We start from the raw sequence: 22,397 nt of genomic DNA, 5'->3' as shown, positions 1-22,397 counted from the left end.
GCTGGCGCAGAGACAGCACGGTCTCCCTCGCGCCGCCCCCCCACTCCCCGGATCCACAGGCCGTCTCTGGGTCAACAGTATTTCAACAACACTGCACCGCTTTCCACACGGCCTTCCCGCAAGCCCGCAGCGGCCAGCGGTGACACCGGGCGCCAGAGCCCCGCGCGCCGGCTTCCTCATCTGGACCACCGTGCCATCCCGGGAGCGCCAGCCCGAGGAGCCCGGGGTTCCCGGGGCCTCAACTCAGGCCGGCCTGTTCAGTGCCCCGCCAAGGGACTTAACCTCTCCAGGCCTCAAACATGTCGTTCCTCTCCCGGAACGACCCGGGTCAACTGGTTTCAAGGACTAAGCCCTCGGAAGTCCACCTCCCTGCCGGGCGGGGACGCTGTGGGAGAAGACTCCCGGGAGTCCCGTCCATCGCGGGCGCTCGACAGACTTCCCGGAAATGACGCGAGGCCCACGCCAGGCTGCGGAAATCCCGTTCGCACGCCACGGCGGAAGTCCCACCCACCGCCGGCAGCGGAAATCCGGTCCACCGCGTCGCCGCGTCTCCGCGTGGAGTTCGCCGGCAGCATGGCGCACTACAACTTCAAGAAGATTACGGTGGTGCCGTCCGCCAAGGTAGGCGAGGGCAGTGAGGGGGCTCCCCACCTCTCACCCTTCGTCTTGTCAGGTGGTCAGGGAGGGCCCAGACTTGTAACTCGGAGGGTGAGGAGGAAGGCGCCCGCTCAGGCCTGCCCGGGGCCCACGCCAAGTCGCCGGCCCCACGCGCTGTCCCCTGACACTCCCACCCCACACCGCCAGTCTGCCCACCCCCGAGCCCTCCCCACACTAGGGACTCGCCGGGGGGGGGACGTGTGTGGACCCCCGAAGTGGCCGGACGGGCGGTGGTCACCCCGGCGTGCGCGGAGGGAGGGAAGCCCGCGGGGGCCGGGCGCGAGCGCGGCCTCTGCCTTCGGATTCTGAGTTCGCTGTCACCTCTGAGACTTGAGTTTTCAGATACAGCAAGGTAAAGTACGGCCAGGTTAAAGTTCGTGTAATGTTAGCCACCAAAGGGATCTTAAGCGCTTGTCCAGAAAAACGGGTCTCTTGGGGCAAGATTCACGGGAGGACCAGTCCTGAGAAAGAATCGCTGTGGTTATACCTGCTTCCTTGGGGATATTTTTCAATGTCTCCTTTCCCCTTCTCATGAGTAGCCTACGTTTTCTCTGCAAGGGTTTGCCAAGACCTAGTATTTTGCATTCATAACATACGAAATTGTTTCCTCCTTTTGCTTACCCATCTCTCGCTTTTTTCCCTCCTTCCTGACAATGTGTTACGTCTCACTAGATTGTAGCATTTGTGAGGAATCAGGTCTTACATGTTTTTCTTGGTCTTCATGTAATTCTTTCATTGTTGAAGGAATTCAAACACAGGTTTGGATCATATGAATTGTTCGTATAATTGGCTTTGTGGGATGTATTTGGATAACATTTATTGAAGTAAGATCTGTTTCTAGAGAACAGAGAAGTTAAGTACGGGACCCAGTTTGTTGCAAATGCTATTGAGTGACTGATGTGTATTCCAGGTAGTGTGGGTTTAAAAATACCTTCTAGAGGGATAGAAACAGGTAAACAAAATCGAAGTAAGGAAATAGTTATAACGGAGGAATATGCAGTCAGCTGTCACTATCAATGGATTCCAGATCCATGTATTGAACCAACCACAGATCAGAAACACTTCTGACACTCCTGTATTATTACAAGTAATACGTTATGATTTGTGTAGATTCTACTCCAAGTATTATGCTACTGAAAATTTTTGGTAGAGGATTGGAAGAGCTCTAAAGTTTACTGATGGAGATATGAACACCAGTTGTAATCACTTGTTTACTTTTTTATGGCACTCAATCCTAAGTTCCTTGAAAAAGAGACAGTGTCTTTTTCATTATTTTGTCTTCAACACCTTTTCTTTTCTTTTTTTCTTAATTTTTTATTGTAAAGATGCTATACAGAGGGTTATAGTTACATGAGCAAGGTAATGAGTACACTTCCTATTGAGCATTGTTACCCCCTCCATTCAACTCCTTTTCTTATCAGTTGTAAAAAATGGCCAGTATTGTTGTGTTCAATGGACATTCTAGTAAACAAAATTTTTTCTGGTCCTGGGAATTGAACTCTGTGCCTAGACGCTGTCACTGAGTTTTTGTACTCGAGGCTAGCACTCTTCCACTTTAGCCACAGCTCCACTTTGGTTTTTGTGGTTAATTGGAGATAAGAGTCTTAGGGACTTTCCTGCCCAGGCTGGTATTCAAGCCATGGTCCTCATATTTCAGCCTCCAGAGTAGTGAGGATTGGTTACAAGTATGGGCCATCTACACCTAGTCAAATTCAACTAATTTTATATGACTAGGTAGTGGGATTGAGAAAGCACGGAATGAGTTCTTATTAAAAAGAAGCAGGCAGTGGGGAATGCATGCAGAAATCTTTCAAGTCCTTTGTTGCCTCAGATACCCACAGAAATTTTAAGTAGTGGATTTTAATTCATCATTTCATCAAGTTATTTAAATTAAAGCTATGCATAAGATTGTGGGATTGTGTGTTAGGAATATTCTTAAGTATTTGAAAATTTGGATGTTTGAGTTGTTAGGAATATTCTTAAGTATTTGAAAATTTGGATGTTTATTTTAACAACCATTAGATCAGAGACTATAAAAAGGGAATGTTTTAGTTAGGAAAAGTAAATTTTCTAATTTAAGATGTGTAGTACTATTAGATAATTAGTGGTTTAGGAATGTTTTAAGCAAGTGGGTAGAAACAATTGTGTCTTAATATTTTTTCTATTGCAGGACTTCATCGACCTCACATTGTCAAAGACTCAACGGAAGACTCCAACAGTTATTCATAAACATTACCAAATCCATCGCATAAGACATTTTTATATGAGAAAAGTCAAATTTACTCAACAGAACTACCATGACAGATTATCACAGATTCTAACGGATTTCCCCAAATTGGATGTATGTGACTCTGGGGGACACAGATGGTTAAGTAAATGTTAATCAGTGTAAGCTGTCAGATGGGGCCAGATCACTTGGGAAGGACTCTGAAGTATATAGTTAATTTTTTTATTTTTCAGTACTGGGGTCTGAGCCCAAGACCTGAGGCATGTGCTCTACTGCCAAGCCATACCTCCAGCCCTTTTTGCGCTGGTTTTGTGCATTGTACCTGTGTGCCAGTTCTAGGGCTTGAACTCAGGGTCTGGGTGCTGACCCTGAGCTTTTTTACTCAAGGTTAGGGTTCTGCCACCTAAACTAAAGCACCATTTCTGGCTTTTTAGTAGTTAATTGGAGATAAGAATCTCACGGACTTTCCTTCCTAGGCTGACTTTGAACCTTGGTCTTCAGATCTCAACCTCCTCAGTAGCTAGGATTATAAGCATGAGCCACTGGTGCCTGGTTATGCTGGTTATTTTTGAGATAGGGTCTTTGTTCCTATCCAGGCACACCCCTGTACTGTAATTGACCTATTTTAGTCTTCCAGTCACATCTGGGATGACAAGTGAGCACCACTGTGCATACAGCTTTTGTTGAAATGGAGTGTCATGCACTTGTCTTGCTGGCCTGGAGCTGCCATTCCTTTTTTCTCATCTTCCTATTAAGCTAGGGTGACAGGTGCATCCTATTGGGCCTAACTGTTGTCAGTTGTGTGTATTAGCCTATACTGCTATCTTCCCAATCTCAGCCTTTCAAGGAGCTAGGATTATGGGTATGAGCCCCTGATGCTTGCTTGAAGTATATTCTTAAGGAGAACTTTAAGGATTTTTATATAATGCCTGTCCTTTAGCAGCTTAAAGAGCCCTTGGGAGGTCAGTACCATGGTTTTCCCAATGATTGAAAGATCATGATGGTGGTGATTGTTAGGAGATAGGTAATTTTTTCTATGGGAAAGATTAGGGAAGACTTTGACATTCTCGGTGTTCCACTCACCAAGCTTTGTCCCACTAAGGAGCAAGGTTTGAGAACAAAGTAGCTTTGAGTCCAGTATATATGCCATCAGGAGATAGGCATAAGACACTTTAGAAATGCTAAAGCTCATGAGAGATCCAGGCCTAGAGACTTAGAAATAGAATTTTTCTAAAGTGTTGAAAAATCTTACCAGGATCACATAACCTAAGAGTGAGATGCAGAAACAGTGCTGTTTGGACTGAATGTTTAGGAGGGCTCAGGAGAAGACTCAGCCTAGAATTTGGAGGTGTGGTCGTTAAGCTGAGTGTGCAAAATGCTCAAGAATGAGTGGCCTGCTGGCTTGTCTGCATTGTTGTGAGGACAGTAGGAAAAGAAATGAGAGTTGACATTTGGGAAGTTGGTTGTGGGCTTAATGACCACAAAGTTTTGGCTCAAGGGAAGGAAGGGAGGAGAGATAAAAGATTCTTTCCCAGCATTTGCCAGAAGGAACAAGAAGTGGCATAAGAGATGTAAGGATTATGGAATCAACAGTGTTTTCATTTTAAAATATTGTTTAAAGGTTTGGAAAATGGCAACATGTTTATATGCTGGTAGAAATGGTCAGATAAAGAGAAGAATTTTTGGAATTCCTGAGGAGAAGCAGAGAGTGGGATCTAGTGTGTACGGGGATGGCTGGTCTTGGATAGGTTAATCTATGGCTCTATTACTATAGCAGATGAAGGTTAGGGCCAGTAGAAGGGACTGTAGCCTTTTCTGCTCATAACTTCTGTTTTCTTAGAGGAGTAAGTCAGCGGGGTCATTGGCCAAGAGAGGACTGCAGTGAAGCTGCAGGTTTGAGGAGAGGATAAAAATTATTCTGTTATTTACAAAAGGATAAGAATCTGTGGAACCAAAGTAATTGCTGTGTTTTGTTTGTTACAGGACATCCATCCATTTTATGCAGATTTGATGAACATTCTCTATGATAAGGATCATTACAAGTTGGCTCTGGGACAAATAAATATTGCCAAAAATTTAGTAGACAAGTAAGGTATTTTCTTAACATAGTATCTTTTAAGTTACTGTCAACAGTGAAAAATAAAACTTAGATATTTTTATTTTTTTAAGTGTTGCTAAAGATTATGTACGGCTCATGAAATATGGTGATTCTCTATACCGCTGCAAGCAACTGAAGCGTGCTGCCCTGGGGCGAATGTGCACTATTATCAAGAGACAGAAACAGAGTTTGGAATATTTGGAACAAGGTACTAGTGAAGTTGATTTTATTTTAGATATGATCAAATTATTTTTCCTAACCTAACTCATCAGAAATTCTAATAGGCTAATTATTGTTGAAAATAATCATTGAAATATTGTTTAGAAAATGTGTGACATTTAGTATTGAGTAGGTAAGGCACAGACATGACTCTTGGGGAAACATTGAGAAAAATACAAAAATAAAATGGTTTGCTAGTTTACCTATTGACATTTTTATATGAATTTTTAAGAGGCCAATTTCTGAATTGTAAAAAATTTCACACCTTCTCAAATGTGTCATTTTTACTTGTTCATTTTTGCCCCTCCCCCCTTTTATTGTTTCTTAAAAAGTTTATGGTATGTGAGTACATGTGTTTGCCTATAGATGAGCTAGTTAATGGTAATAGCCGGTGTTGAGCCCTTAAGGCCTAGGGTGTGTTTGCTTCAAAATACATGGTCATCCAAATAATCTTAACATGACAAGAGTCATCTGAGAATCTTATTAGCCCTGTGGTTTTGGCCTCACCACTGACTTCTGGAACCAAAATATCTATGGCAGGTAAAAATAGGATTGTGGTATAGCCACATTCAGGAAATACTATTGTATGTACAAGTATATGCCATAGTCTCTGTTATTGTTCCCTTTTTCATTCATATATATTTGTTTTTTTTGTTTTGTTTTTGTTTTTTTTTGCCAGTCGTGGGTGGGGCTTGAACTCTGGGCCTGGGTGCTGTCCCTCAGCTCTTTAGCTTAAAGCTAGTGCTTTACCACTTGAGCCATAGCACCACTTTTGGCTTTTTCTGCTTATGTGGTTCTGAGGAACCGGACCCAGGGCCTCCTGCATGCAAGGCAAGCACTCTACCACTGAGCCAACTTCCCAATCCTTCATTCATATATATATTTATTCAACACTTTTGCATTATAAAAACTGGAGTGCGATTATATGTAACCATAAATCTGGAGCATAACTAAATTGGAAAAAAGCAAATTTCGAGTTTTAATTTTTGAATTTAAACATTTTCATAGTACGCCAGCATTTATCCCGCTTGCCAACGATTGATCCAAATACAAGGACTCTGCTTTTGTGTGGGTACCCAAATGTTGGGAAGTCCAGCTTCATCAATAAGGTAGGTCTGCCTTTATTATATGTTGGTTATCTTAAATCAGAATATTCTTACTTTGAGATAAGGGAGTATGGGGTTACAGTGTTGTCTGGCTAACTAGTAAATCACCCTAGTCTTCTGGAGGATTTGATAACTGAGCACCTATGTTCTCAGGAATATTTAACTTGTCTAAAGCTAGATTTAACATGCTGTTACAGAAGCCTTTGTTTTTTTCCTTCCTTTTTTTTTTAATCCCCTTCCCTCCTTATTTATCATTATCTATCTATCTATCTAATCATATGGTACTATAGGCATTGAACCTACAGCTTTACACATGCTAGATACACATGCTAGATAAGTAAATGCTCTAACACTAAGCTATTGTTATCTCAAAGCTAGCCTTGAGCTTATGATCCTCCTGCTTCACCCTTTCCATAGTTGGGTCTATCATTGCATATACCATCATGCTTAGCAAAAATCAATCTTGATAATATAGTAATATTGATAATATTGATAATAATACCAGTTAACATTAAGAGGAAATAATATGTGAAATTTCCATCATCAAGTATCATTTTGTTTCAAGGTTACGAGAGCAGATGTGGATGTTCAGCCTTATGCATTTACCACCAAGTCTCTGTTTGTTGGGCACATGGATTATAAGTATCTTCGTTGGCAGGTAAGAGTCTTATCTTTAAACCTAGAACAAGTTTCTCAGTTTCTGTTTCATGAAATTTGATGAGAGTTTCTGTTTCATGAAGTTTGATGATTTCTAAAAGAGTGCAATGAATATCAACCATATAATGCTCCTTAGTAAAGTGTTGGGCAGCATCCCCAAGGGGGGAGTCTGAATAGTGGGGAAAATAGATTCTCTGGCATTACCACAAACATGAAATTCATGTACCACCATAAGGAAAGTTCACCTGAGCTTTGTGGATGGCTGAGGACAGTTTGAAATAATAAGGAGGGGCTGGGAAGGTGGCTCAATGGTAGAGCGCTTGCTTTGCATGCATGAGGCCCTGGGTTCAATTCCTCAGCACCACATAAGCCAAAAGAAAAAAGCCGGAAGTGGCGCTGTGGCTCAAGTGGTAGAGCACTAGCCTTGAGCTGAAGAGCTGAGGGACAGTGTCCAGGCCCAGAGTTTAGGCCCCCCCCAAAAAAAAAAAAATGAAATAATAAAAGGCAGCTGCCAATGTGGATTTCCTCTGCTATGATTCCATTTCCTTAGCCTCTAACAAAATGAAATTCTCTTTGCAGTTTTCATTTTTGTCATTAGGAATGAAGGATGAAGCAATCTTATTTCCACAATTTAATTTTAAGTGATGAAAACATAATACTTAAGATCTGACAGAGATTACTAGTTATCTCAGTCACTAATGGAAAGTGGAGTCATTTTTCTGAAAGTCATTGACAAGCGTTTTAATGAGTTGTTTAGGGTTTCTCAGAGAGCCATATTTTATTTCCTAGTGTTGTCAGGTCTGTTTTGTTGTAGCAGGGTAACTTACAAGACAAGAAGTATGTGAACAAGTGTACTTTGGAGTAATGAGTCCTGTCATTAGGTAGTAGATACTCCAGGCATTTTGGATCATCCTCTGGAGGATCGGAACACCATCGAAATGCAGGCTATCACAGCTTTGGCCCACCTCCGAGCTGCGGTCCTGTATGTGATGGATTTGTCTGAGCAGTGTGGACATGGTTTAAAGGAACAAGTAGAACTCTTCCAGAATATCAGACCTCTCTTTGTCAACAAAGTAAGTGTGGTAACTAATACTTACATGGTAGCTTATGTGCTAGTAATGTGTTGCAAAATTTTCCTGTGGATGCCAGAAACCAGGTAGTACTGAACTCTAGCTGTTATTTGAACATGATATTTGCTCTATAACAGTAAATCTGATAACTAACAAGTGACTGACTAACTGGTAATATAAAGAGAATAAAAAAGCTGGACAAAGCCATGAGTCGCATCATTGATAGACAGGAAGACACACAGTTTCCATTGTACTATTCAGAATAATGCACAGCTTAAAAGTTACAAATGATGTATTTCTGGAATTTTTCATTTAATAATTCCAAACCATACTTGATCTTCATAAGTGAAATTACAGAAAGCAGGGAGGATAAAATATATTTCTTTGTGAAAATAATCATTATTTTCTTTCTTGCTAGCCTCTTATAGTTGTAGCAAACAAGTGTGACGTGAGGCGAATAGCTGAACTTTCTGAAGATGATCAGGTAAATTATACTACATTCTTTTTTTTTTTTTTTTTTTTTTTTTTGGTTGGTCATGGGGCTTGAACTCTGGGCTTGGGCGCTGTCCCTGTGCTCTTCAGCTCAAGGCGAGCATTCTACCGCTTGAGCCACAGTGCCACTTCCAGTTTTCGAGTGGTTTATTAGAGATAAGAGTCTCATGGACTTTCCTGCCCAGGCTAGCTTTGAACTGTGATCCTCAGATCTCAGTCTCCTGAGTAGCTAGGATTACAGGCTTGAGCCAACAGCGCCCGACTATACTATATTCTTTTTAGTTACTAATCCTGAATTCTAACAGATGACATAGTTGAAAAGTTTTGGTAATACTGGACTAGGTTGACACAGTTTCCTCAGTTGGGTTAGTGACTGACATTATAAAAACCTGAAATAGGTTGCTGCCCTTTCTTGACTTGAAATGTCTGTTTGATGGGTTGATATAATTAACCTTTGGAAAATGTGATTGCTTAGGAAAGGATACCAAGTGCTTGGAGTTGTGCTTAAACTCTTCAGAGATATACTGGGGTAACATTCCCAGATTAAGTTCCTCATTAGAATAGGTATTCAATATTCATTAAAAGAAATTTTATAGTTATATGAGTTTGGGAAAGAATGATTGGGGAAGGAGTCTGAAGGTCCATCTGTAGGCTCTTGTAAGGCTGGGCTTCCCAGAACTGTGAGCTATGGTGTCTTAACACTCTGCAAGGCAGATAATGTTGTAGGCATAATTTTGCAAACCAATTTGACCGCACAACCTTATTTAACAGGATAAATGCTTTGAGGGACACCAGTGTCACACTGGCCCTGGACAAACATCATCATTTCATCACCTTTATCTAGTAACTGGTCAGAAATGTGAATTTTTTTTTTTTGATGGTCATGGGGCTTGACTTCTGTGCTTGTACGCTGTCTTCATGCTCTTCAGCTCAAGGCAAGCACTCTACCACTTGAGCCACAGTTCATTTCCAGTTTTCTGGTGGTTAATTGGAGATAAGAGTCTCATGGATTTTCCTGCCCAGGCTGGCTTTGGACCGTGATCCTCAGATCTCAGCCTCCTGAGTAGCTAAGATTACAGGCGTGAGGCCACCGGTGCCCGGCCAGAAAAGTGAATTCTTGAGCACTTGAGTCTGACCAATGATTCCAAAAACCTCGGGGTTTGGTGGCAGTCTGAGTTTGAACAGGTCTTTCAGAGCATTGGATATGTACTTGAAATATGAGAACCATCACAGTGGAACAGTAAATAGTTCTGCTATATCTTCTGGAATAGTCTTCTTTAATCCAAGTGGAAGTAGAATGTACTGAAATGGCAAGAGAATGTTGTTTCCTGTTTAGTATCTTGTTCTCTTTGAATATATTGGATTGATAAGGATTGGCATATCTTAAATAGTTGTGCTTAGTGAGGTGCATTTGGGGGACTAAGGCAGGAAGATTGTGAGATTGAAGCCAGCCTGGGCTAAATGTAGCAAAGCCCTATCTCAAAAAAACATCACTTTTCTCAGAGCACTATAGGACATTCTTTAAGTTACTAATTATCTGAACATTGATGTTGGAGAATTAATATGTCTTATTTACATAATAATTTGTATTTTTAAGTAATCTCAGGTTTTCGGTCTAAAGAGTATGTATGGGAGGATTAAGAAGAGAATAAATAGCACTAGAGGTGAAGTGGGAAACCAGCTGTGGTCAGATGATTCAAGGCTTTGAGGTTAGACAGGCTCAAATGCCAGTTGTTCACTTACCAGCTGTGTGGAAAGGAAGTGAGGTAATCCTTTTGAAACCCACTTTGTTCAGTGAAGGTAAGCCTATGTCATGGGGTACTGCCCAGATGTGGTAGGAAAGTAGGGTCACTTGGTCACCTAAGCCCTAATAGTATAGGCCATGCCTGTATTATCTGTTGTTGAGATTTCAGGAGATTGGGAAGCAAGTGCATATTGCATGCCATCTTACTATTTAGTCAACACTATTTTAGAGCCTGCTTTATTAATTAGCCCTCTAATGTGACTTACCACTGGTTGATAGCACATGACAGTCTTAATCACATACACAAGTAGGCTCAGGGACTAGCTAACTCCTTGGTTATGTGTTGCTAGATAACAGAATTGGTGCTCAGACCCTAGTTTTCTCTAAGCCACTGTTTTGATCCCTGTGGTAATGGAAGTAGACCTTGTAGTGCCTTCAATATGCTTTGTTTACCTGTCTGAAGTAGGATCAAATGTGTGATTAGATCTAAATGGGGCATTAGAGAACACACAACCCAAATCCTTTGTTTCTAGACTTTTAACTGTTGGTGTGTTTTCTAAGTAATTCTGTTGAGCTATAGAGACTGGAATTTTTTTAAGGAAGAAATAGCACTGAGAACATTTTTAAAAACTGTTCTTGTCTGGTCATGATTGCAGCCCCTATGATCCTAATACTTAGAAGGCTGAGGCAGGAAGATGTTGATGAGATCAGAGCCATCCTGCACTAGATCATGATTTGTGGGCTACGTAATTAGGCAGGGTCTCAGAAAAAGAAAAAATGATCATGATCTTGCTTGAATTTCTGTTTTAGTAAATTAGATTATATAAAATGTCATGTAAAGCTTCAGATTTTATTTGACTGTAGTCTGGTTTGATACTTACCATTGTTTATTTTTTTGTCAGTCATCTGACTTGAACTGGGCCTGTGCGCATTCCCTGCGTTTTTCCACACGAGATTCTACCACTTGGAGCCACAGTGCCACTTCTGGTTTTCTGGTGGTTAATTGGAGGATAAGAGTCTCATAGACTTTCCTTCCCTGACTGGCTTTGAACTTCAGTTCCCAGATCTCAGCCTCTTGAGTAGTTAGGTGTGAGCCACCAATGCCCAACATGTTAATTTTTTTTTTAATCACAGAAAAGTATAGGAAAAAATAATTTCTGATGTCTGCTCTCCAACAATTAAAAATAAGTTAAAGATGTTGAACAATTCATTTTTCTTTTGCATTCCCAGAAAATATTTATAGATTTGAAGGCCGAAGGATTCCCTGTAATTGAGACCAGCACCCTGACTGAGGAAGGTGTTATTCAAGTTAAGACAGAGGTCAGTACTTCTTTAATCAAACTGCAGTACTATGGTTTTTGTTATAGAAAAGGTTATGGGGAAAATCACTTTTAGTTTAGAAGCTACAAAACGCTCACATAGCCAGATAGGAGTGCAACACCGTAAGAAGAATCTGATACAGAGAACACTTAGGCCCTGTCCTACCCAGTGGCATTTGGAGAGAAACAGTTATTGGTTCCAAAGCTATCTGTCCCTTGTGCCTGTGGATGCCAAAATCTGTAGAAGCTAGACTTTTTATAAAAAAATTATATAATGATGTCATGTATCTTGGGTGCATACTTCTACATGCTTTAAATCATACTTACCATGATACCTTATGCATTGTAAATGATGTGAGGATTTTCTGTATTTTAAGAGAGTGATGACAGGAAAGAATAGTGTCTAGTGAAGATTTTCTTCAATTCTATGAATGTTTGTATCCATAGATAAAGCCCCAGTGGATAAGGAAAGCCAAGTGTAATTTATAATTCTCACTGTAGGAAATAGATTTAAATGACTGTTGTGACTTTTCTAATACTTCCATAGCAACTTTAGAAGAGTGTATCTTTCATGGAATCTGTTCAAAAATAGAAGGAAAGAAGTAGTCTGAAAGGCAGGAACAGCTTGAGGAAGACTAATTTGTTTCACAGGCCATCTTTGTTTTCTATTCCTCCATACTATTTTTACCTGAAAGTTGCTCAAGTTGCCATTATCCCACAGGGATGTCACATGTAGGTACAGAAGGACAGGTAGACAGCTCTCAAGTCTGCACTCTGCAAAGAGGGTCACTAATCTTGGGAATGAGGCCTAGCATGGGACATGGGCACTGCCTAATTATTTTGTCTTGGGTTGGTCCTTGGCCTACAAAGAGTGGTTCTTCTCAGAGAAGCCTTCCTCAGAATGATTACTTGTGGAAAAATGTACACTTAAGTTCCAAACAAAGCTGATCTGATCCTTCCTTGGAATGTGTGGCAGGAATGTTGTATGTCTTTATGACTATGTGCCTTGTTTTTATACTTCATCAGGCTTGTGATAGACTATTAGCTCATCGGGTGGAAACCAAAATGAAGGGAAATAAAGTGAATGAGGTGCTGAACAGATTGCATTTAGCTCTACCAAACAAGAGAGATGATAAGGTAAGAAGGCCTCCAGAGGGTGCCTCTAAGTTACACTTACTGTAGTCAGGTGTGGTTCATGCCAGTAATTCTTAATTCTAGCATTTCCTCTTGGGAAATGTAGACAGGATAATGAGTTTGAGGCCAGCTGTGGAAAAGTTAATAAAACCCTTGAGAAAAACCAAAGAGCTGGAGTATCATGCTTGCTTCACATGGACCAAGAAAAAAAAAAGAGAGACAAAGTACAGTTCTTACATTGCCAGTAAATGCAGCCCTATGCCTGTTCTTAGGGCTGCAAATCTAGTTACATATGTACCCAAATGAGTCTCATACACTTTGGTTTCTTATAATAAGATTTGTGGATATGGTAAAGACTAAAGAAGGGAGAGGCTAGGTTAAACCTGCCTCTCAGTTTACCAGTTACATTTAACTTACCGTGCCTGTTGATCCTCTCAGAAGTGGTTTTGATTTGATATAAGAGCATTTTTAAAATTTATTTATACTAGCTATATAGTTAGTGCACATTTATACCTGAGTGCTATTGTTATTGCAAATTTATGTCTGTATCCTTGGGAGAGAGAGAGAGAGAGAGTGAGTGTGTATGAGTGTGTGTTGGTACAGGAGCTTGAATTCAGGGCCTGGGCACTATCCTTAAGCTTTTTTACTCAAGGTTAGCACTCCACCACTCGAACCACAGCTTCGACTTTTTTGGTGGTTAATTGGAGATGAGAGTCTCACAGACTTTCATGACCAGGAGTGGCTTTGAACCTTAGTTTTCAGATTTCATCCTCTCAAGTACCTCTCAAATGTGAACCACTGGTGCCAAGCCTCAGCGACTCTTCAGCAGAAAGCTAGAAGTAGATGTATGGTTAAGATGGTAGAATACCATCCTTGAGCAAAGCAAGACTGCAAGGCACCGTGTTCAAGCCCTAGCACCAGGAAAAAAGAAAAGTATTTTTCCTGTATACTTGCATATTTTTGTCCTTTTTAAAAAATTACCTCTAGGGGCTGGGAAGGTGGCTCAGTGGTAGAGCGCTTGCCTTGCATGCATGAGGCCCTGGGTTCCATTCCTCAGCACCACATAAGCAAAAAGAAAAAAAACGGAAGTGGCGCCGTGCACAAGTGGTAGAGCGCTATCCTTGAGCTGAAGAGCTGAGGAACAGCGCCCAGGCCCAGAGTTCAGGCCCCACGACCGGACCCCCCCCCCCAAAAAAAAAAATTACCTCTAGGGCTAAGAAGGTGGCTCATTGGTAGAGTGATTGCCTTACATGTATGAGACCTTGGGTTCGATTCCTCAGCAACACATAAGCAGAAAAGGCCGGAAGTGGTACTGTGGCTCAAGTGGTAGAGTGCTAACCTTGAGCTGAAGAAATGAGGGATAGCGCCCAGACACACACACACACCCCTAAAACGCCAACACACACACCCTAAAACACACACACACACCCCTAAAACGCCAACACACATACCCTAAAACACCCTAAAAGGGATGGAAGTTTTTCCTTTATTTTGTCCTAAAGGAAGAGTAGAGATAGCTATGCAACTTTGTTTTCAAATGATACTCATTTATCTCAGCTTTTGATTATGTTTTCTTTTTTCTTTTTTGGGTCTGTGGGGCCTGAACTCTGGGCCTGGGTGCTGTCCCTCAGCTCTTCAGCTCAAGGCTAGCACTCTACCACTTGAGCCACAGCGCCACTTCTGGCTTTTTTCTTTTTGCTTATGTGATGCTGAGGAATGAAACCCAGGGCCTCATGCATGCAAGGCAAGCACTCTACCACTGAGCCACCTTCCCAGCCCCCTGATTATCTTTTCTTTGAATTCTCATGTATACTGGTTTCTGTTTTAGTATGTCGTCATAATAAATCTACTGTTATTGCTCTTATTGTGTAATTTTTTAGATCATATTTTTATAAGTGAATCTGGATATGATTTTATATTCCCTTATAGACAGTATTTATTTCTAGTTATTTGGTTTAAGTTATTTTTACATTTGTCACAGCATCTCACATAAGTATTTCCAATATCTTCATAGGAGAGGCCTCCTTTCATCCCAGAAGGAGTAGTGGCTCGAAGGAAGAGAATGGAAGTTGAGGAGCCCAAGAAGAAAAGGGTATGTTGTTGTAAATTTTTCTGGGTTTCTTATGGGGAGGGAGCAGTCCACAGTGACAGGGTCCTGGCTCAGTGGACACACGTAGAGTGTGCTTGAGGAGTACTCGGTCATGTATAGTTCTAGGGCATGGAGGTGAATTCCTCACAAAAGTCTTTGCTCTTACGGTGCTTTTTAATAGATGGTATATAACCTAAAGACAGCTTTCCTTTTAGACATAGAAGTAAAATCCAATAGATACTGAAAAAAAAAATGGAGAAGGCACTAATTACTTCTGTGTGGAAAGGAAGGGGCAGGGTGTTGGGGATGAAAAAGTGAAATAAAGGTAATTTAATTAAAAAAAATTTTCCCCCATTGCAGGAACGAGATCTTGAGCTGGAAATGGGAGATGATTATATTTTAGATCTTCAAAGTAAGCACTATGATGTTATAAGTATTGTGCAAAGCCAGTTTTATCTGCACTGTTTCAGGAAGCACTTTTTTTTAACTTTTTGGGTTTAAATATTTCTTTTTGGGGGAGGGGGGTGGTCCGGTCATGGGGCCTGAACTCTGGGCCTGGGCACTGTCCCTCAGCTCTTCAGCTCAAGGCTAGTGTTCTACTACTTGAGCCACAGCGCCACTTCCAGCTTTTTTCTTTTTGCTTATGTGATGCTAAGGAATGGAATCCAGGGCCTTGTGTATGCAAGGCAAGCACTCTACCACTGAGCCACCTTCCCGGCCCTAAATATTTCTTTATTTTCTAAAAATATCTTTAGTTGTACAAAGAGATTTCAATTCAGCTTGTCAGTTTATGAGTATAATGCATCTGGCTCAATATTACCCCTTCCATCATTCCCCACATCCCCCCCCCCTTCTGTCCTAACCCCCACCTATCCCCTCAGATTACCTGCATTACCTACAGTAATGAGTAAAATTCTGGCATATTTGTTAGGTTTTGAGTTCTTGGAGATTAAAGTTTCATGTTGATAGAGCTCTGTTAAATGTCTTTCAGGCTGTTTTCTGTTGATTTTAATTTTATTAATTTTATTTATTTTTTCTTTATGTGGTACTGAGGAATCAAACCTAGGGCCTCATGCATTTTAGGCAAGCACTCTACCACTAAACCACATTCCTAGCCCTCTGTTGATTTTATATGAAGGGATTATGCTGAGCTCATGTTTGTGATAACTCATATTGGGCACATGGCATTTGAGGATATTAGAAACTACCATGAATATAACTTTTTTTTTTTAACTCTAGAATACTGGGATTTAATGAATTCATCTGAGAAGTATGATAAGATACCAGAGATCTGGGAAGGACATAATGTTGCTGATTATATTGATCCTGCAATCATGAAGGTCTGTGTTACATTTACTGTTTTGTGGTTTTTTTATATGTTGTTTTTATAGCTACTGAAGATACAGGCACAACTTTTGCTAGCCTGTTTCTTTCTGCTCCCATTGCTTTCAGCATTCCCACTCCCCCTACCCCCCCAACATTTCTGGTACTTTTTTGTTTTATTGTGGTTTTTGTACCAGTCCTGGTGTTTAAACTCAGTCTCATGCTCTTGCTCCATAGATGTTCTACTGTGTGAGTTGCACCTCCAGTTCCATTCCCCCACTTGTTTTCTACGCTCTGTTCTACGAGATCTGTTCTCACTCTGAGAGATCCTCTGTCACCACCTCTTTGTTCTGTTACTTGTTCCACTGACTCCTCTTGTCCCACCTGGTCTTGGAGATGCCTATGGTCTTCACACTGACCTGTAATGTATAGTATCAGTCCCACTGACATCTGTGCCGAGCTGTAGCTCCTGTCACTAGTTCAGATTTTTTTTTTTTTTTTTTGCCAGTCATGGGGCCTGAGCTCTGGGCCTGGGTGCTGTCCCTCAGCTCTTCAGCTCAAGGCTAGCACTCTACCACTTGAGCCACAGTGCCACTTCTGGCTTTTTCTGCTTATGTGGTGCTGAGGAATTGAACCCAGGGCCTCTTGCATGCAAGGCAAGCACTCTACCACTGAGCCACCTTCCCAGCCCCACTAGTTCAGATTTTTCTATTAGACTTCCTGCCCATGTTTCCTTCTGCTAGTCCAACAGGTTGCACCACATTATCTTATCAAGAAAATTGACATGGGTATCAACTGATCTCCAGTTTTACTATGGCCTACTGACCCTTCCAGTCTAAGGTCAGGGTGGGTGGGGGGCAGGATTAGTTCTTGGCCAAGAATCTGTGTTTTCAGATCCATTCTTAACTAGAACTCTGACCAGTCACTACACTACTATCTTTCTCTTGCCTCATGCTCTCCTTCTCCCTATTTGCTTTTTCTTAGTGTATGTGATTGTCTTCCTCCTCCAGACATGGGTGGTCATGTCACTTCTCTTTGTTAAAGTCTTCTGCTCTGCTTCATGAACATATCTCCTCTGTGTCACACCACATTTCCTCGGCCTGTACAGAACAGGCCCATTCCCTCTCAGCCTTAATTCCTCAGTGTTTTCCATGCTCAGGACATGGGCACAGTCTATCTGTTGTTGAACATTTGTTCATATTGTTTAGATATATATACTTTAAGTTTTTCATTTTGCCTGCTGTTGGTGGCTCTTGCCTGAAATCCTAGCTACTCAGGAAGCTGAGATAAGAGGATGGTGTTTTAAAGCTGGCCCGGGCACACGCGCGCACACACATACACACAGAGCATTTTTATCTTACTAACTTCTTAGCTAGTGAGATTTTGTTTGGGTATTAGATAGAATGGGATGTTGTAAACATCTATCTGTTTGCAATGTTTGGGAGGGCTAGGAAAGTACACATTTTTGTTCCTGAAGTTTAGTTTGAAGAAAGTGGAATGGCATGGATGGGTACCAACAGGCTAGGCTGTCTGTGTGCAGATTTTTATCCCTTTTGTTACAGAATGCTTTTCTTTGTTCTAAACTGTGCTTTATTGTATCTTCTAAGATGTAGAGGAACATCCTTCCCTTAAACACTTTGCCATGTGTTTAGAAATTGTACTTTGTAACTTTGTTTAATTATGACTCTTTCTAAAGAAACTGGAAGAGTTAGAAAAGGAAGAAGAACTAAAAACAGCTGCTGGAGAGTATGACAGTGAGTCTGAAAGTGAAGATGAGGAAATGATGGAAATCCGAGAATTGGCGAAACAAATTAGAGAAAAAAAGAAGTTGAAAATTCTGCAATCCAAAGAAAAGAATACACAGGGACCCAGGATGCCTCGAACTGCTAAGAAGGCAAGTTTCATGTTATGTAAAGTCAAAACCTGTACATTTCAAATTAGATTCTTAGCTAAATCATTTCTAAATATAACTTTCAGCCTGTTCATGGGTATAATATTTTACATACTTTGTTGGTGTTTATTGACTTGGAGAAGATGATTTACCTATAACTTTCTAACTAGAGTATTGCCCTTTCCTGGTGATTTCACTTACCAGGTCAACACTAATACAAGTAAGTTCAAGCATTTTGCAGTTGTACAGCTTAAAATGATAGAAAATTTCTTTTTTGGGGGGGAGGGGCGGAGAGGGTCCGGTCATGGGGCCTGAACTCTGGGCCTGGGCACTGTCCCTCAGCTCTTCAGCTCAAGACTAGTGCTGTACCACTTGAGCCACAACGCCACTTGCGGCTTTTTTCTTTTTGCTTATGTGGAGCTGAGGAATCGAACCCAGGGCCTCATGCATGCAAGGCAAGCGCTCTACCACTGAGCCACCTTCCCAGCCCCTATAGAAAATTTCTTGATGTCCAGCTCCAAAGCCAAACATGAGGGGAAGATTAGATTAAATCTGCTTTTTCAGACAGTTCTGCTATGTAGCCCAGGCTGGCGTCCAACTCTTTGTAACCAGGGCCAGCTTTGAGCAAGAAATCATCCTCCCTGCTTCCCAAATATTGGGATTGCAAGCATGCTCTACAGTGCCTTGCTTATTTTTTATTTGTATGAACTTCCTTGGGAAAAATAAGGAATAGTTTACTTGAGGAGGAAAATGAATGGTTGAGAGGAGGCAGGAGTTCTCTCTCAAAACTCTCAAAGAGTTCTTTTTGTTGTTGATGTACAGACAGGTTACAGAATTCAGGTAAAGAGTATATTTCTTTTTGGACACTGTCACCCTTCCCTTTACCTCTCATCCCACTTTTTTTTTTTTTTTTTTTTTTTTTGTCGGTCATGGGGCTTGAACTCTGGGCCTGGGCACTATCCCTCAGCTCTTCAGCTCAAGGCGAGCGCTTTACCACTTGAGCTACAGCGCCACTTCCAGTTTTCTGGTGGTTTATTGGAGATAGGAGTCTCACAGTCTTTCTTGCCCTGGCTGGCTTTGAACCGCGATCCTCAGATCTCAGCCTCCTGAGTAGCTAGGATTACAGGCGTGAGCCACCAGCGCCTGGCCCATCCCACATTTTTTTTGAGATTGGAAGCATTGTAGTAGTAACAAAAGATTGCCTTACCTCTGACCTCTAAACCTTTTTCAGGAGCCAAGGACTAAAGGCCAAATACCTCAACCTCAGTATTCTAGACATTTAGGAAATAACAAGGACTGTTGGAGGTATGAGGCAGAAACTATAGATGAAAACCAAAATATATATGAGTACCACATGTACATTTTCCCTTAATTTTTTCTTAACATTTCATCAGACTAATTTTCACTTTTAAAACAGGTTTCTTGAGCCAGACATGGTAGCACATGCTTATAATCCCAGCTCTAGGGAGGCTGAGACAGAGGATAGTTTGTTCCACGGCATCCTGGCCTACATCTAGCAAGACCTTATTTCAAAGAAGCAAAACGAAAAAGCCAAGGTGGTTTTCTTTTGGTTGTTTTTCAGGTTCAGCGGGCAGACTTGGAGAATGAGATGCGTGGACTTGGTGTTGACATGGACAATAAAGAAGATGTAAGTGTGTGAGGCTGGTTTCAGCTACAGTCTTAACAGTGGAGACACATTCTGAGAAATCTGTCATTGGGGAATTTTATCCTGTCAACATCATGATTTACAGTCTTTGTGATGTCCTCAGAGGTCGTACATGTTTTATTTGCAGTCCTTTTTTTTTTTGTATTAATCTTTGCAAAAGGATTTTAATTCAACATGTTAATTTATGTACAAAGCATCTTGGTTATTTTTACCCCTTCCATCATTCTTTCCCCATCTATCCTAACTCCTTTGATCCCCTCAAGTTTCCTAGTTCCATTTTCTTGTATGTATGTTGTATCTTTATATTCATTTGGGTGCTTATACATGTCCTCTTTAATTTCACTAGTCACTTATTGTTCTTTCGAGTTCATTGTTTGGAATTTCACATACTTCACTCACATTCAAGTCATTCACTGTGGAATTGTTGACATTTGGAGGAAACATCTTTGTTTTCTTATTTTACTTGTGTTTCTCATGCCTTATTTTCAAATTTTACTTGTGTTTCTACATTGAGATTTGTTTTCTATACATTTAGGCCCATTATGCAGTTCAAGCACGAAGATCTCGGAGTGTCACTAGGAAAAGAAAGCGGGAGGAATCCCTTCCACCTTCTTCTATATCCCGGAGTCGAAGTTGTTCTCGAACTCCACGTGATGTCTCTGGTCTTCGAGATGTCAAGGTTAGTCCTGATGATATATAATACCAGGAATTAAGAATGCCTGTTGCTTATTACAGATAGGCTCAGGCAAATGGCAGGTGTTTGGAGGAGCAGGAACTATGGGCAGAGAGTTGGATCCATCAGTCCCTCCATTTCGTGGCATCCTTTAGAGATAACCTTCTGCCAGGGAACAGTTGAGTGCCCTTGCACAGGTGTCCTGGGTGAACCATTCTCTAGTGTTGTTATATTTTGGAAGATAAACAAACATAGTCTCAAAAGTATCAGGAGTCTGGGCGTAGGCACTGGTTACTTTAAGGTGGCTTCTCTCAGCACCAGGAGGCCTCAGTCATAACAACCAGCCATGAGGAACAGCCCAAGGAAACGGTTTGATCAAGTGATCAAATAGGGACTTATCTTCACATGGGAAAGTATTGTTTTCCTCAGATTCGTAGCTTGGGTCACTGTCAACGATTTATATTATCTTTTTGCAGACATATAAGTCTCTTCTGATGAAACACCTTTTTAAGAAACACCAAAAAAAATGGTTTTAGCATTTTGAAAATTTGGATATAGGAGAAAGTGTGTGTGTGTGTGTGTGTGTGTGTGTGTGTGTGTGTGTGTGTGTGTGTGTGTGTGTGTGTGTGTGTGTGTGTGTGTGTGTGTGTGTGTGTGTGTGTGTGTGTGTGTGTGCGTAGGTGTGTGAACTAGCATGCAGTCTTTTTAATGGAAACGTTAGTTTTTCATCCCACAATGGCATTTTTATCTGGAAATGTTGGGTATTTTTGAAATGAAGCCTCCGAATATAGTGTAGGCTGGCCTCAAACAGTCTTCCTGCCTCACCCTCCCAAGTACTGAGAGTACGAGTGTGGGCCACTAAAATCTTAATGTTGCCACTTGTCAAGAAGATATGAGGTGCTGGGAAGGTGGCTCAGTGGTAGAGCACTTGCCTTGCATGCAGAGGGCCCTGGGTTCGATTCCTCAGCACCACATAAGCAGGGGAAAAAAAAGCCAGAAGTGGCACTGTGGCTCAAGTGGTAGAGTGCTAGCCTTGAGCTGAAGAGCTGAGGGACAGTGCCCAGACCCAAAGTTCAGGCCCCATGACCAGACCCCCCAAAAAAAGATATGAGTGGTATTTTCTCATGAGCCTGAATTTTATTGTGTTAGTTGGTGTAAGGAGTTAAAACAGATAAAAACAGATAATTCTGTAATGTAGGTCTAGAATGTTTTTGTCCTTCATAGATTGCATTGCATTATGGTGAGCCTGAGGGAAACCAGTGACTGAGTTTTACGGGTCTGCACAGAATAGACCTGGTCTTCTGTTAAGACTGGTACCTTCTAGTTAAAATACACAGTGAAAATGTGGTTTTCATTATTTGTGTTTTCACCTTTGTAGATGGTTAAGAAAGCCAAGACTATGATGAAGAACGCTCAGAAGAAGATGAATCGCTTGGGGAAGAAAGGAGAAGCAGATAGACATGTATTTGATATGAAACCCAAGCACTTACTCTCAGGGAAGAGGAAAGCTGGTAAAAAGGACAGGAGATAGTGTCCTTTTTGGTTTACATGGTTTGGCTAGACTATTGTAGTCTTTTTATAAAATGGGAATGGTCTATTAACTGAAACAAACAATGGAAGTAACAAAAATGTACTTGTTGCTCTGCTGAAGAGAACTGTATATGTGCAGGAAATTTATGTCTGCATATATTATAAATGTTTGAGAGGGCAGTATTTCTGCATTTAGTCAAGTGTTTGTTCCTTCCTGGAAAGATAGGTGTGGCTCAGTTGCTTTTGATGAAGCAAAGGGAAGCTTTGGTTCATTACATGTGAAAAGCATGGTTTTATGACAAAACCTTCTCTGCTGAGTGGGCATAGGAAGGAGGCTGCCAACTGACATACTTGGGAGCAAACATGTTTATAAGTATGTCAGACCCTGTGCTTAAAATACTCTTGTAAGTTATTTTCTAGACTTCTTGTACAATGTATTACTGTAATCATCTTCAACTATTTTATCCAAAATAAATTTCTAGAGGAAAATAATTTTGACTTA

At 41.2% G+C, this 22,397-nt stretch overlaps 1 protein-coding gene across 1 annotated transcript; it reads left to right on the top strand.

Moving 5' to 3' along the window:
* Positions 1 to 525: 525 nt before the first annotated feature.
* Positions 526 to 22,387, top strand: Gtpbp4 (GTP binding protein 4). The gene is made up of 17 exons (XM_069990579.1): positions 526 to 621; positions 2,828 to 2,998; positions 4,868 to 4,971; positions 5,054 to 5,190; positions 6,210 to 6,310; positions 6,873 to 6,965; positions 7,846 to 8,037; positions 8,453 to 8,518; positions 11,501 to 11,590; positions 12,616 to 12,726; positions 14,738 to 14,815; positions 15,173 to 15,224; positions 16,052 to 16,152; positions 17,832 to 18,029; positions 19,609 to 19,674; positions 20,228 to 20,371; positions 21,744 to 22,387. The coding sequence occupies exons 1-17, from the start codon at positions 574 to 576 to the stop codon at positions 21,894 to 21,896; spliced, it is 1,905 nt and encodes a 634-aa protein (XP_069846680.1). The 5' UTR covers positions 526 to 573; the 3' UTR covers positions 21,897 to 22,387.
* Positions 22,388 to 22,397: the final 10 nt, after the last annotated feature.

The sequence above is a fragment of the Dipodomys merriami genome, unplaced genomic scaffold (assembly GCF_024711535.1).
Source record: "Dipodomys merriami isolate MVZ:Mamm:240054 unplaced genomic scaffold, mDipMer1.0.p SCAF_4, whole genome shotgun sequence".
Taxonomy (NCBI): domain Eukaryota; kingdom Metazoa; phylum Chordata; class Mammalia; order Rodentia; family Heteromyidae; genus Dipodomys; species Dipodomys merriami.
This window is presented reverse-complemented; position numbering and strand designations above follow the sequence as displayed.